This window comes from Nomascus leucogenys, chromosome 3 (genome assembly GCF_006542625.1).
Source record: "Nomascus leucogenys isolate Asia chromosome 3, Asia_NLE_v1, whole genome shotgun sequence".
NCBI classification, from domain to species: Eukaryota; Metazoa; Chordata; class Mammalia; order Primates; family Hylobatidae; genus Nomascus; species Nomascus leucogenys.
In genome coordinates, this window is record NC_044383.1 from 37,698,439 (window position 1) to 37,714,733 (window position 16,295).

A 16,295-nucleotide genomic window follows, 5' to 3' on the forward strand; every position below is an offset into this window, starting at 1 on the left:
TCTGGTGTAATATGATATGCTCTTCAGTCTGTGCCATTGCTTCAGTCTGTGCCAACACCTAATGTTGTCTCACCCCTAACCTGGTGTGGCAGACCCAGTGCTCCTCAAGGACTGAAAGCCATCTGTATGGTGCCTCAATCTCTGCCTCCTTATTTTTTCTTGAGTTAGGAACCTTTCCTTCTTCCTTACTGGGTTTCAGGGAGGCAGACAAACAGCAATAAAGCTTGTTTATGGCTGGTAAGTCTTTGTTCTCTATGTAAGAGTCAACCCATAAAAGGGGAAACCTGCTCTTGATTTCACCTGAGAGATTTAGACAATTGGTAATAAGTTGGTAAATCGGCCATTAAATAGGAAAGAAAACACCAAGGAAAAATCATTTTCAGTTTAAAACAACTAAATTGTAAATTAACTTTTGAAAATTAAAGTTCCTAAGCTAGAGAATCCTGTCTTGTTAAGCAGATCCAGCACTGATTGAATAACTGTGTTGCTCAGTTGCTTTGGGTTTCTAATGGAGTGACACAAGCCTCTGCCCTTGGTCCTGTCCTCTTCAGCACCTACTGACTACAGTGCTAAGAAGCTAGAGGAGGGTAAATGAGGTGGTGGAATATCTAACAACAACCAAAGGAGGCAATTTAGACTGGAGAGCAAAAACTAAAGGTGGAAGTGACTGTAGGCTTCAAACATTTGAGGAGCTGTCACATAGATGAAGTACTTTATGTGTTCCCTATGGCCAAACAAGGTCAAATAAGTAGAAGTGACCTGGAGACAGACTTCAATAACAGAAAACAAAGAACAGTTAGAACTGTCCGCTGGGTGTGGTGGCTCATGCCTGTAATCCTAGCACTTTGGGAGGCTGGGCGGGCAGATCTTCTGAGGTCAAGAGTTCGAGACCAGCCTGGCCAAGATGGAGAAACCCCATCTCTACTAAAAATACAAAAATTAGCCAGGTGTGGTGGTGTGCAGCTGTAATCCCAGTTACTTGGGAGGCTGAGGCAGGAGAAGCACTCGAACCTGGGGGGCGGAGGTTGCAGTGAGCTGAGACTGTGCCATTGCACTCCAGCCTGGGCAAAAAGAGCAAAACTCCATCTCAAAAAAAAAAAAAAAAAAAAAAAAAAAAAGCCTGACATTAGAATGAATTCTTTTGAGAGGTAGCAAACTCCCTGACAGATTGGTTAAATCAGCACTTGACCAAGTGGGTTAAGTAGGCTTCTAGAACTAGGTAAGTGTGTTACACCAAAAGCATAAAGATTTGGGCAACAATGAAATCAAAGGCTACATAAAAGCACAAAAACATCCAAGCTGGTTGACATATAAAAAAAACTATGTAAATATATAAAAAGAGTGCTAGAAATGGGAGCAGAGGGAAGGTCATAGTCAAATGGTCAGACGAGACTAATCAGCAAATAGCAGACAAATAGGGTACCTGGAATAGTAGAGGTACAACAAGCTGTTAAAGTACCTGGCAGAGGCAGCAGCGAAGACAGGACTCTGATATGCATACAACTATTGTATCTACCTTGGTTGCCCTTATATTTATTCTGGTGAAAGACTGTAAATCAGCTTTTCCTTCAAGGCTGGCTGGGCAACAGGAAAAATGTGAAGAAGACAGAAGAGAAAGGCAGGTACAGGCATTTGTCTGACACAAAATCTAGAACATGATCTGTTAAGGATGCTACTGTCTTAGTCAATTTGTTCTGCTATAACAGAGTACCTGAGACTAGGTAAATTATAAAGAACAGAAATTTATTTCTCAGTTCTGGAGGCTAGGAAGTCCAAGATTAAGACACTACATCTCAAGTCTAGTGTGGACCTTTTTGCTGTGTCCGCTGGAAGGGAGGAATGCTGTGTCCTCACATGGCAGATGGTGGAAGGGCAAAAGCCCCTTTATAAGGGCACTTAATCCCATTGACAATGGCGGAGGGGCCTAATGGCCTAATCGCCTCTTACAGGTCCTACCTCTTAATGCTATCACATTGAAAAAGCCTGAATTTTAGAGGATACACATTCAAATCACAGCAGCTGCAAGAATGAATTTTAAAACTCAATTTTGACAGTTGGTGAGATGGCCTTTACATTTTTTCCAAATTATAGCAGTCCATGAAATACTGTAATTGTGCTTGGATGAAGCTAGAACAGGTGCACTAAAAGAAAGTTACTTGTTCAGCCCAATGGTTTCCAACTTGGGATTCTAGATTATTACAAAGGTTAACCTGAATGGTGGTTAATAGTTCTCCAATAATTGTAAATTATGCATTTACTTTTTATGATGCATTTGTTCATTTATTTATTCATTCAACAAATTGTTGTTGTTTCAAAGGCCTCTCTCCTAAAAGCAATGATCTCAGGTAATTACACCAAAATATCTCTGCTATATCTGGAGCAAAATTTAGATAAAATGCATTGTCACTATAAAGTCTAGAAACTATGCCACATGATATCAAAGAATAAGATAAATAGCAGGGCTTTTCCCTCCTCTTTTATTCTTTTATGTTTTTATATTTTAATGGTGATAGATTCTTTTATAGTAAGCCAACTGGGAAAATACATGAAGATATTGTAATGTTTGGTATGGTGGTGCCATTTATAAAATCTTGACAACTGTGTTCCACTGTGAATTAGGATGGGGCAGAGACATTGCTAGTCTCTCATGGTATGATAAACCTTGTATGGAATAACATTTTCTAAGATTATGCCAGTGAACTTCTTCTGTCAGTCTTTATCTTCTAAATTATATTAGGACCCTAAAAGCATACAATGACTGAGGTGATGAGTTCTATTACAAATAGTATAAGCATTCGTTCCATGCTAGGCATTTGGATAGGTGTTAGCAATAAATTATAAAACGAGCTAATAAAACAAAACAAAAACCCTGCCCTGCTTGCAGTCAAGCAGAGAAAATACTAGGTAAACAGAAAATACAGATACAGACGGAGCCTTAACAAAACTGTAATTCAGTCTTTAAATCAGTTAAGTCCTTGTTTGGATGAAGATGATCATCCTCACTCAATACACTTAACAAAGCAAAGGATGGAACATTTCTGGTGGAAGATAACATCATCTAGGGCTTCTATAATTTTTCATATATAATAATGTAGAATACAATTTTTAAAGTTACCTGTCATAATAAGAGGCAAGACTAAACAAGCAAAACCAAGAGAAAAAATAGATAATAAAAAGATTCATAGTGATCCAAATATCGGAGTTACCAGATATGAACTTTAAAGTAGCTATTATTACTGTATTAAAAATAGAAGCAAAAACCCATGAAAAGACTAAATACATCTCAAGAAAATTAGAATATTTACAGAAGAATTAAATGTCAAATGAACACTTTCAAGCAAAAAATGTATTGAAAATATGTAAAATTAAGAAGTCAGCAGATGGGCTGGTCTGAAAATATGGTGGCAGTACAGTTTTAGATCTTCCCAAATTCCTATATTAAAAGAGGCATAGCAACTAGACAGCAAAACCAAAAATCCACGGACAAGATTTATAACAGAAGTAGTTCTCAAGATATGCCTCATGAAACCCAAAAAACAAGTCAGTGAAGACAAATCATCAATATTCAGAAGGTCTGAATAGCATTGGCGATTGTGTGGGAGACAGCAGAGAGAAGCAGTGGAACAGCTGATAGACCTGATGAGAGTCCAAAAGAGCCAACAGAAATGCACCAGAGAGTACAGCAGGCCAACTTAAAAACAGTGGCTAAAATTGAAACAGGTTTTGTCTACTCCAATTGTGGATGGTTGAGTTAAGGACTGAAGGAGCTGCAGGAATCTAGTTCGTAGGAATTTTCAGAATGAGGCTTCACACTGAATAGAAACTACTGGGAGTGAAATCGAAACGAAGAAGTTTGGGGACCACAGGAATTAAGGAAAGAGGAGGTCCAGAAAAAAATCTGGGGAAGGGAATAGAGCCAAGACATTTCAGAAATCCAGCCACAATATATTTTAACACGACACAAAAACAACAGGTCTGTGAAAATGGAAAAGTTATTTGAACTAAGCCTTTTTATAAAAGTTTAGGAAAAATAATTTCATATAAAAATAAGCAGTAGAAAAGGATCAAGATTAAATCCATCAAAGTTTCTATAAGAAAAAAGAATAAATAGCAAAATAACAGCCTACAGGAAATCAAAGCACACCAGAAAGGTATCCAAAACCAGATCAAAATAGAAATGTGGTTTTCAGAGTGAGCTGAATTTATATGGAAGTTATATGACATTTAAAAACATAAATCAGAATTAAACTCAGAAATTAGGTGAAAGAAAATGGCAAAAATTTAAAATTTAGAAATTAAGCCTATACTAGAAAGAACACAAGGGCAAATAAACACTACCAAATCTTTTTCTTAAGGTGAAGAAGGGGACATTTTAAACATATAAAAGAAATAAAGAAAGGGAAAGAACTCATTGGGTGGATTTAACTGGAGATGAAGTATGGCAGAAAATTATATAAGTGAATGGTAAGACAGGTCAATAGAATATATGCAAACTAAAATTCAAAGAGAAAAAAGAATTTTTTAAAAAGCAAAAGTAGAAGACAAATGAGAGAAAATATAAAATCTGAATGGTCCTATTTTTTGTGGTAAAAAATACAAAGCATGAGATCTACCCTCAACAAATGTTTAAGTTTACAGTACTATTAACTATAAGCACAATATTATACCATAGATCCCTAGGGCTTTTTCATCTTGCATGACTGAAACTCTATACCCTTTAAACAGCAACTCCCTATTTCCCTCTCTCCCAAGCCCCTGGCAACTACCATTCTACCTTCTGCTTCTATGAAGCTGAACTACTTTGGATACCTCATATAAGCAGAATCATGCAGAATTTGTTCTTCTGTGATTGACTTATTTCATTTAGTATAACATCTTCAAGCTTCATCCATGTTTTAGCATATGACAAGATTTATTATTTATGGCTACATACACCACGTTTTCTTTATTCAACTGTCAGTGAACAGCTAGGTTGTTTCCACCTCTTGGCTATTGTAATGCTGCAATGAACATGGGAATGCAAATATTGCTTCAAAATCTTAAATTCAATTTTTCTGGATAAAAACCCAGAAGTGAGATTGTTGGATCATATTACAGTTCTATTTTAAATTTGCAGAGGAACTCCATACCATTTTCCATAGTGGTCACACCATTTTACATTCCCACCAACAGTGTACAAGGGTTCTAATTTCTCCGCATTGTTGCCAACACTTGTTATTTTCAGGGGATTTTTCTTTTTAAATAATGACCATCCTAACAGGTAAGAGGTGATATCTGATTGTGGTTTTGATTTGCATTTCTCTGACAATTAGTGATGTTAGGCATATTTTATATGTCTGTTGGCCATTTGTATGCATCTTTGGTTTTTTTTGGAGAAATGTCTATTCAAGTCCTTTTCCCATTTTTTAATTCATTACTGAGTTGAATAAGTTCCTTATATATTTTGGATTTCAATCTCTTATCAGATATATGGTTTGCAAATATTTTCTCCCATTCCATAGGTTGCCTTCTGTCTCTGGTGATTGTCTCCTTTACTGCAACAGATGCATTTTAGTTTGTTGTAGTCTCGCTTCTCTATTTTTGTTTTGCTGCCTATGCTTTTGGTGTCATATCCAGGAAACCACTGCCAAGAACAATGTTATAAAGGCTTTCCTCCACGTTTTCATCTAGGAGTTTTATAGTTTCAGGTCTTGTTTTTAAGTCTTTACTCCATCTTGAGTTGATGTTTGTGTATGATGTAAGATAAAGGTCTGATTTCATTCTTTTGCATGTGGATGTCCAGTCTTCCCAGCACCATTTGCTGAAGAGACTATCTTTTCCCCATTGTGTAGTCTTGGCACCCTCTTGAAGATCATTTGACTGTATATACGTGAGTTTATTTCTGGGCTCTTCATTCTGTTCCACTGGTCCATATGTCTGTCTTTATGCCATTACCATCCTGTTTTGATTAATGTAGCTTTGTAATATATTTTGAAGTCAGGAATATAAAGCTTCTACCTTGAAGGTCCTTTGTGGTTCCTTATTATTGGATTTTTTTCCATTTCTGTAAAAAAAATGTCATTGAGAGTTTGAAATGGATTGCTCTAAGTCTGCAGATCACTTTGGGTAGTATGGATATTTTTAACAATATGAAGTCTTCTAACCCATGAACATGGGATGTCTTTCCATTGACTAGTCCTTTATTTTTAAAGACACAGATGGTCAGCTGACTAATGTCAAAGATGACAATGAATTATAATGAGAAAAGGTTTATTGATTTTTTTCAATAAATGTTACTAAGTCAATTGGATATCCATGTGGATAAAATGAAATATGACCCCCTACCTAACGCTATACCTAGTAAGTACTTTCCAGATGGGTGGTAACTCTAAATGAGAAAGGTACAACAATAAACTTTCTAGAATAAAAACAGAAGAATACTTTTGGGACCTAGAGTAAGCACAGTTTCTTAAATAGGATATAAAAGGTGCTAACCCTAAAGAAAAAGAAAATATTAAATTATACTACATTAAAATTAAGAATATCCCATCAAAAAGCACAATTAAGAGAGTGATATGGTTTGGATCTGTGTCCACCCGAATCTCATGTTGAGCTGTAATCCCCAATGTTGGAGGTGGGGCTTGGTGCAAAGTGATTGGATCATGGGGGTGGGTCCTTATGAATGGTTTAACACCATCCCCTTGGGGTTGTTCTAGTGATAGAGTTCTCATGAGAGCTAGTCATTTAAAAGTGGATGGCACCTCCCCTCTTCTCTTTCTTCTTCCTACTCTGGCCTTGTGAAGTGCCAGCTCCCTCTTTGCCCTCCACCATGATTGCAAGTTTCCTGAGGCCTCCCAGAAGTTTCTTGAGGCCTCCCCAGAAGCCAAGCAGATGCCAGCATCATGCTTCCTGTACAGCCTGTAGAATCATGAGCCAATTACACCTCTTTTATTTATAAATTACCCAGTCTCAGGTATTTCTTTATAGCAATGTGAGAATGGACTAATACAGACAGTGAGAAGATTAGCCATAGAGTAGATTATATGAGGGCTCACATCCAGAAATCAACACATCAATAAGAAAAAGCAGACAATCCAATAAGAAAAAAATGGGTAAAAGTCTTAACCAAGCTTTCATAACAGAGGCTGTCCTAATAACCAACAGACATGAAAAGGTGTCCAGTTTCATTAGTCATTAGGGAAATGCAGATTAAAACTTCAATGAAATACAACTTATGTACACCAGAATGGCTATGATTTAAAAGATAGATAATACCAAATGTTGACAGGAATATAAAGCAGCTGAAACTCTCACACACTTCTTAGTTTGTGTATAGTTTGGTACAACCACTTTAGAAAATCATTTGGCACTATATAGTAAAACTAAACATATACAAACCTATAACCCAGCATTTCTACTCTGAGATATTTACCCAACAGAAAATGCATACACACACAGTTATCAGAAGATGTGCAAATTTTCATGGCAGTGTTATTAGTAATAGTCAAAACTGGATGTAACTTATATCCATCAATAAAAGAATGGTTAATAAATAAATATACTTTTCATACTATGGAGTTCTATACAGCAACAGAAATGAACAAGCTATTGCTGTACACAACAGTATAGGGTACCTATTCTATTATTCCATTTATATAAAATAGGTAAAACTAACAGACAAGAGTAATGTATAGTGGTAGAAGTTATAACAGTGGTTATCTTGAGTATCATTCATTTATTCATTACTTTTGTAAAATTAGCATCATACATAATTTTGCATTCTGCTTTTTTCACTTCAGATTTTATTTTGAGCATTTCCCCATATCATTCAATATTCCTTGACACTATAATTTTAAGGGCTATTTAACATTTCATCATGATTTAGACATTATATTAGTAGACTTAGTATCTTTAAAGGATAAATCAATACCACAAAACCACCAGCTATAATTGATATTACAAGAATTTTAACCATAATTACAAATAAATTGTTGTTGGTTACCTTCCTGTATATGGTCTTAAGTAATGGATTTAAAGGTTCCTTCCTTACGTTTAGTCTGAAATTCCATGACTGTTTAATAGGTGTAGGTAATGACATTATTTCTCCACTTTCTCCAAACCAACATTTTCCCTATTAAAAATATTTAAGTATAGTAATTCAGTATTTTGATAAATAAGTCACATAGTAGCCAGTGTTTTAACTTGTTAGCTGGTGCACTTGCCTCTTCTAGTTTAAGCAGGCGATTTTCCATTTTGTTGCAGGTCTTTTTATATATTTCTGGCTTTCTCTGAATATAGAATCCTTCATCTTCTAAAATACGTGGCATCATATCTTTTGGTAGTTTGCGCTGGTTGACCACTTAATAACAATAAAACTTAGATATTACTTTAAAGTCCAAAATATTAAATGGATATTGACCAAATAAGTAGTACAAATAACTATAATTACACCCTACTACTAAAGTCTAGCAGAAAGCCTCTCTCTCACTTTCTCTCTCTCTAAATATATATATATATAAATATATATGCCTATATATATACATTTTTTAAATGAAGAATGAGTTCTCTTAATCAGTTCCCTTAATTCAGGGAAGTCATGAAAAACAAATATAGAAAAGTTACTATAATTTTAGATTAGTACTTTTTATTTATCCAGCATACAGAAAAGCTATTATCCCATAACACAATTCATTAATGACTTGAATATTTACTGGAAAAGAATGTTACCTGGAGAACTACTTGGTACAAAAATATTTGCCTTCTGTTTTTTTATTTGTTCTTGATCATCTTCATAGTCAGCAGCTTTTACTTTGAGTAAATCTGTCAAAATGAATTCTTTCATAAACTCTTCATCTTCACTCTCAGCAACATTTTGTAAATCAACACCAAGTGAAAAGCATTTGGGATAACTATGGTTTACTGCTCTCTGCTGAATACCAAAAAGAAAAATAAGTTAACATGCTTGTCTCCAATGATTAATATGCAAATAAATGAAATGTACTGGAACATTACTGTGAACTGTGCGTCTGATCCTGCCACCCACAGACCAAGTTCTAGCCGAACTTGTGTTACAATGAAATTTCACTGAATTTAGAACTCATTTAAGGTTTAGTATTATATAATATGATTTTTCTATAGCCCATCTTTGCAATTCTTCACTGAAAGACTGCTGAAATAGCCCTTTCTTCCCTATGGAAAATGTTCAGAGATACTGAACTGTAATATTTCAACTACTGAGAATATACAGTGTAGGGCAGGGTCCAAAGATATCAGACCATGTGACCCTAAATCCTTTTTTTCCCCATCATTCAGAAAACAGTACCACCTAAAGTGCTGTAGAGTAGGCATGATTTTTTCTACAAGGTATTCATGAAAAAAAAAGAAGAAAGAAAAGTAAAGACTCAGCATAGAAGTCTAGCAGAGTGATTATAGTGAAATTCTGATATATGATATATATAAAGGTTATAAACAATTTGAACATAGATGTGGAAACAGATACATTACTAAATATTAAAATGAATATATCATACTCATAAATTTAATGAGTCTATTCATGAAAGCAAAATCATTATTTTGGATGATTTTATCTGTCTAATTTGAAATATACACATACTGAACAACAGAGACAGTGTGTGAGTCAGACAAAAATCCCTCAATTCTCAAAAACACACATTTAGGGTAAATAATAAAATTTAAAAAGTTAATCACAGAATTTCTTTGACTAAATAATCCTACATGGCCTCGATCAATACTGACAAAGTTAAATAAGTAATGTCATTAAACATCAACTAGGTTCATATAAAATCATATCATCATACCCTCCCTCCTATATCCCTGCCATGAAATCAGGATAATATTTTATATCCAGAAATCTTCGTGATATCCTTTTCAGAATTCAAATAAAGTATGCCAACATCTAGGAGCAAGGTTTGGGGGATCTCCACATGGGGGCTGTCTTTGAAGATTCCAGTCATAGACTACAAAGGCCTCTTTGCTCCAACTGGAGCTCTCATAACCAAGCTTCCCTTATAACACCCCTTGTGTGGGCCAGGGCTTTCCACCTGCCTTCAGAGCTAAGGTCTGCCCAGATGGTAGACTACGTCGGGCTCTCATCTTGGACTCTAGCCTCTCAGTTATGACTCTGTGGGTCTTTTTTTTAATGAGCCCTACCCAATCTGCCTATATTTTTAGCTTGAGAAAAGCTGTGATCTAGACCAATACAAGTCCTACCTGCTCAACTGTTCCTCACTTAGTCTGAATCCAGCTGCTATCCCAGATCACTTTCTTGGTCTTCACTATGCAGCTCACAGCAGAGCAATGTGTGTGCTGTTGGCTATTGTGTGATAGGGTGAATGGGGTCAGAAGATAAAAGTCTAGATGGATACAAGTGAGTTTTGGGCAGTAAAAAAGGGGTAGTGTTCCTGCCCCTTCTCACAGGAACATGCCTTGTTAACTGTGTGTGACAAGCAGAACCTTCTGAAAGTAACCCCAGGCCTCACTCTGGGTTGCCCAGATGAGATATCTGGAACGAGGGCTCCCCTTTCTCCTAGCAGGAAGGTGCCACACTCAAACTCAGCCTCTTACAAAAGGAGTATCATTCTCCTTTCTGTGATGGGGACAGTAGTCACTAGCTGCAGGGCAGATAGCTCTTCCAAACAACTTCTCTAAACAGCTCACATCTAAACCTTGACTTCCTCATACCCAAAAAGCCCATTTACCCCACTCTTTACTCCTACTGACCTAATATCTTTATGCTTGCCCTACAAGAAGGAAAACCGGCCACAGCCACAGCACCTAGCCCTGGCATACTCTGCTGGGTGGGAGGATCAGAGACACGGCCCACTTTTGTTTTTCCAGAAAAGCCTATCTTAACCCAAATTGTGGGATGCTGGGAAGTCAGATGACTGATTAAGAGCATAGGAAAGTTTGATACCCATTTAATCAATATTCATTCAAATATTCATTGTGTGCCTAATATATTCCAGGAAGAAAATAAACAAATAGACACAGAAATACATGTTAAGCGGTAATAAGTGTTCTGAAGAAAATAAAGCAGGGTAAGAGGATAGAGAATGCTGGGCTGGGTAGGTTGGGGGTACTATTTTAGATAGGGTTGTCAGGCATAGCATCTTTAATAATATGTCATTTGAACAGAAATCCAAAGTTAGTGGGGGACGCAGCTTACAGAAAAGGAAAGAGCTTTCTAGGCAGACACCTCGGTACAAAAGCCCTGAGGCAGGAGCTTGCTGTAAATGAGAAACAGGAAGGAAGCCAATGTGGCTGGTGTTAGAGGACAGAGGGGAGAGTATTGAAAAATAAAATAAAGTCAGAGAGGTGTTAAGGGGACCAGGTCATGTAGATTTTTAAGGCCCCCGTAAGGACTTTTATTGTGAATGAGGTAGGAAACCATTAGAAAGTGTAAGCAAAAAAAAAATCAGTCTTAGATTTTAACAGGGTCACTGTGATGACTATATGGTATGGAAAATGGACTACAAGGACAATAGTGAATATAGAGGGAGACGGTGGCAGTGATTCTGACAAGAGGCTATGGTGAAGTATCAAAGAGGCTGGTGAAAAGTGGGTCCGATTTGGGAATACTTTGAAGGCAGAACCAACAGGGTTTGTGAGAAATTGGATTTGAAGCATGTGAGTAAAAGGAAATCTGAGGATGAGACCAAGGTTCAACTGAGCAACTGGAAAAATGGAATTGCCATTTACTACTGTGATTCTGTTTATATAAAACTGTGTGGCCAGATGTGGTGGCTCACACCTGTAATCCCAACACTTTGGGAGGCCGAGGTGGGCAGATCACCTGAGGTCAGGAGTTTGAGACCAGCCTGGCCAACATGGCGAAACCCCATCTCTACTAAAAATACAAAAATTATCCAGGTGTGGTGGCACACTCCTGTAATCCTAGGTACTCGGGAGGCTGAGGCAGGAGAATCGCTTGAAGCCAGGAGACAGAGGTTGCAGTGAGCTGAGGTCGTGCCACTGCACTCCAGCCTGGGTGACAAACCAAGACTTCATCTCGAAACAAAACAAAACAAACAAAAAACTCTGGTGGCTGGCAAGATGGTGGAATAGGAACAGCTCCAGTCTGCAGCTCCCAGCAAGACTAACGCAGAAGGCCGGTGATGTCTACATTTCCAACTGAGGTACCTGGCTCATCGCACTGGGACTGGTTAGACAGTCGTTGCAGCCTACAGAGGATGAGCAGAAGCAGGGTGGGGCATCGCCTCACCCAGGAAGCATAAGGGGTCAGGGAACTCCCTCCTCTAGTGAAGGGAAGCCATGAGGGACTGTGCCATGAGGAACACTTTTCCCATGGTCTTCTCAACCTGCAGACCAGGAGATTCCCTTGGGGGCCTACACCACCAGGGCCCTGGGTTTCAATACAAAACTGGGTGGCTTTTTGGCAGACACTGAGCTAGCTTCAGGAGGTTTTTTTGTTTGTTTTTTGTTTGTTTTTTTTTTTCATATCCCAGTGGTGCCTGGAACTCCAACAAGACAGAACCGTTCACTCCCCTGGAAAGGGGTCTGAAGCCAGGGAGCCATGTGGTCTAGCTTTGTGGATCCCACCCCAACAGAGCCCCGCAAGCTAAGATCAACTGGCTTGGAATTCTTACTGCCAGCACAGCAGTCTGAAGTCGACCTGGGACTCTCAAGCTTGGTGGGGAAAGGGGCGCCCACCATTACTGAGGCTTGAGTAGGTGGGTTTTCCCCTTACAGTGTAAACAAAGCCATGGGGAAGTTCAAACTGGGCAGAGCCCACCGCAGCTTGGCAAAGCTGCTATAGCCAAACTGCCTCTCTAGACTCCTCCTCTCTGGGCAGGGCATCTCTGAAAGAAAGGCAGTAGCCCCAGTCAGGGGCTTATAGATAAAACTCCCATCTCCTGGGACAGAGCACTTGGGGGAAGGGGCGGCTGTGGGCACAGCTTCAGCAGACTTAAAAGTTCCTGCCTGCCAGCTCTGAAGAGAGCAGCAGATCTCCCAGCACAGTGCTCGAGCTCTGCTAAGGGACAGACTCCCTCCTCAAGTGGTTCCCTGACCCCTGTGCCTCCTGATTGGGAGACACTTCCCAGCACGGGTCGACAGACACCTCATACAGGAGAGCTCTGGCTGGCATCTGGTGGGTGCCCCTCTAGGACGAAGCCTCCAGAGGAAGGAAGAGGCAGCAATCTTTGCTGTTCTGTAGCCTCTGCTGGTGATACCCAGGCAAACAGGGTCTGGAGTGGACCTCCAGCAAACTCCAGCAGACCTGCAGCAGAGGAGTCTCTTACAAGGAAAACTAACAAACAGAAAGGAATAGCATCAACATCAACAAAAAGGATGTCTACACAGAAACCCCATCCGAAGGTCACCAACATCAAAGACTAAAGGTAGATAAATCCACGAAGATGAGGAAAAAACAGCAGAAAAAGGCTGAAAATGTCAAAAACCAGAATGCCTCTTTTCCTCCAAAGGATCACAACTCCTCACCAGCAAGGGAACAAAATTGGACAGAGAATAAGTCTGACGAATTGACAGAAGTAGGCTTCAGCAGGTGGGTGATAACAAACTCCTCTGAGCTAAAGGAGCATATTCTAACCTAAAGCAAGGAAGATAAGAACCTTGAAAAAAAGTTAGAGGAATTGCTAACTAGAACAACCAGTTTAAAGAAGAACATAAATGACCGGATGGAGCTGAAAAACACAGCACGAGAACTTCGTGAAGCATACAAAAGTACCAATAGCTGAATCGATCAAGCAGAAGAAAGGATACCAGAGATTGAAGATCAACTTAATGAAATAAAGCATGAAGACAAGATTAGAGAAAAAAGAATGAAAAGAAATGAACAAAGCCTCTAAGAAATATGGGACTATGTGAAAAGACCAAACCTACATTTGATTGGTGTACCTGAAAGTGATGAGGAGAATGGAACTAAGTTGGAAAACACTCTTCAGGATATTATCCAAGAGAACTTCCCCAACTTAGCAAGACAGGCCAACATTCAAATTCAGGAAATACAGAGAATACCACAAAGATACTCCTCGAGAAGAGCAACCCCAAGATACATAATCACCAGATTCACCAAGGTTGAAATGAAGGAAAAAATGTTAAGGGCAGCCAGAGAGAAAGGTCAAGTTACCCACAAAGGGAAGCCCATCAGACTAACAGTGGATCTCTATGCAGAAATCCCACAAGCCAGAAAAGAGTGGGGGCCAATATTCAACATTCTTAAAGAAAAGAATTTTCAACCCAGAATTTCATATTCAGCCAAACTAAACTTCATAAGCAAAGGAGAAATAAAATCCTTTACAGACAAGCAAATGCTGAGAGATTTTGTCACCACCAGACCTGACTTACAAGAGCTCCTGAAAAAAGCACTAAATATGGAAAGGAAAAACCAGTGCCAGCCACTGCAAAAACATACCAAATCGTAAAGACCACTGACACTATGAAGAAATTGCATCAACTAATGGGCAAAATAACCAGCTAGCTGATATCATAATGACAGGATCAAATTCACACATAACAATATTAACCGTAAATGTAAATGAGCTAAATGCCCCAATTAAAAGATACAGACTGGCAAATCAGATAACGAGTCAAGACCCATTGGTGTGCTGTATTCAGGAGACCCATCTCACATGCAAAGACACACACAGGCTCAAAATAAAGGGATGGAGGAAGATTTGCCAAGCAAATGGAAAGCAAGGGGTTGTCATCCTAGTATCTGATAAAACAGCCTTTAAACCAACAAAGATGAAAAAAGACAAAGAAGGGCATTACATAATGGTAAAGGATCAATGCAACAAGAAGAGCTAACTATCCCATATATATATATATATATATAAATCCAACACTGGGGCACCCAGATTCATAAAGCAAGTCCTTAGAGACCTACAAAGAGACTTAGACTCCTGCACAATAATAGTGGGAGACTTTAACACCCCACTGTCAATATTAGACAGATGAATGAGACAGACAATTAACAAGGATATTCAGGACTTGAACTCAGCTCTGGACCAAGTGGACCTAACAGACATCTACAGAACTCTTCACCCCAAATCAACAGAATATACATTCTTCTCAGCACCACATCGCATTTATTCTAAAATTGACCACATAATTGGAAGTAAAACACTCCTCAGCAAATGCAAAAGAATGGAAATCATAACAGTCTCTCAGATTACAGTGCAATCAAATTAGAACTCAGGATTAAGAAACTCACTTAAAACTGCACAACTACATGGAAACTGAACAACCTGTTCCTGAATGACTACTGCATAAGTAACAAAATTAAGGCAGAAATAAATAAGTTATTTGAAACCAAAGAGAACAAAGACACAATGTACCGGAATATCTGGGACACAGTTAAAGCAGTGTTTAGAGGGAAATTTATAGCACAAGAAGCCAACAGGAAAAAGTAGGAAAGATCTAAAATCAATACCCTAACATCACAATTAAAAGAACTAGAGAAGAATGAGCAAACAAATTCAAAAGCTAGCAGAAGACAAGAAATAACTAAGATCAGAGCAGAACTGAAGGAGATAGAGACACAAAAAACTCTTCAAAAAAATCAATGAATCCAGGAGCTGGTTTTTGAAAAGATTAACAAAATAGACCACTAGCCAGACTAATAAAGAAGAAAAGAGAGGAGAATCAAATAGACACAATAAAAAATGATAAAGGGGATGTCACCACTGATCCCACAGAAATACAAACTACCATCAGACAATACTATTAACACCCCTACACAAATAAACTAGGAAATCTAGAAGAAATGGATAAATTCCTGGACACATACACCCTCCCAAGACTAAGCCAGGAAGAAGTCAAATCCCTGAGTAGACCAATAACAAGTTCTGAAATTGAGGCAATAATTAATAGCCTACCAACCATAAAAAGCCCAGGACCAGACAGATTCACAGCCAAATTCTACCAGAGATACAAAGAAGATCTGGTACCATTCCCTCTGAAACCATTCCAAACAACAGAAAAAGAGAGACTCCTCGCTAACTCATTTTATGAGGCCAGCATCATCCTGATACCAAAACCTGTCAGAGACACAACAAAAAAAGAAAATTTCAGGCCAATATCTCTGATGAACATCGATGCAAAAATCCTCAATAAAATACTGGTAAACCAAGTCCAGCACCACCTCAAAAAGCTTATCCACCACGATCAGTGGGCTTCATCCCGGGAAGCAAGGCTGATTCAACATATGCAAATCAATAAACATAATCTGTCACATAAACAGAACCAATGACAAAAACCACATGACTATCTCAATAGATGCAGAAAAGACCTTTGATAAAATTCAACACCCTTTC

At 38.4% G+C, this 16,295-nt stretch overlaps 1 protein-coding gene across 1 annotated transcript in view; it reads right to left on the reverse strand.

Moving 5' to 3' along the window:
* Nucleotides 1-16,295, reverse strand: part of CC2D2B (coiled-coil and C2 domain containing 2B) — a 131,781-nt gene that overhangs the window by 87,522 nt on the left and 27,964 nt on the right. The window contains 3 exon segments of the mRNA XM_030809155.1: nt 7,982-8,110; nt 8,202-8,338; nt 8,707-8,908. Coding sequence (XP_030665015.1) covers nt 7,982-8,110; nt 8,202-8,338; nt 8,707-8,908 — 468 coding nt within the window.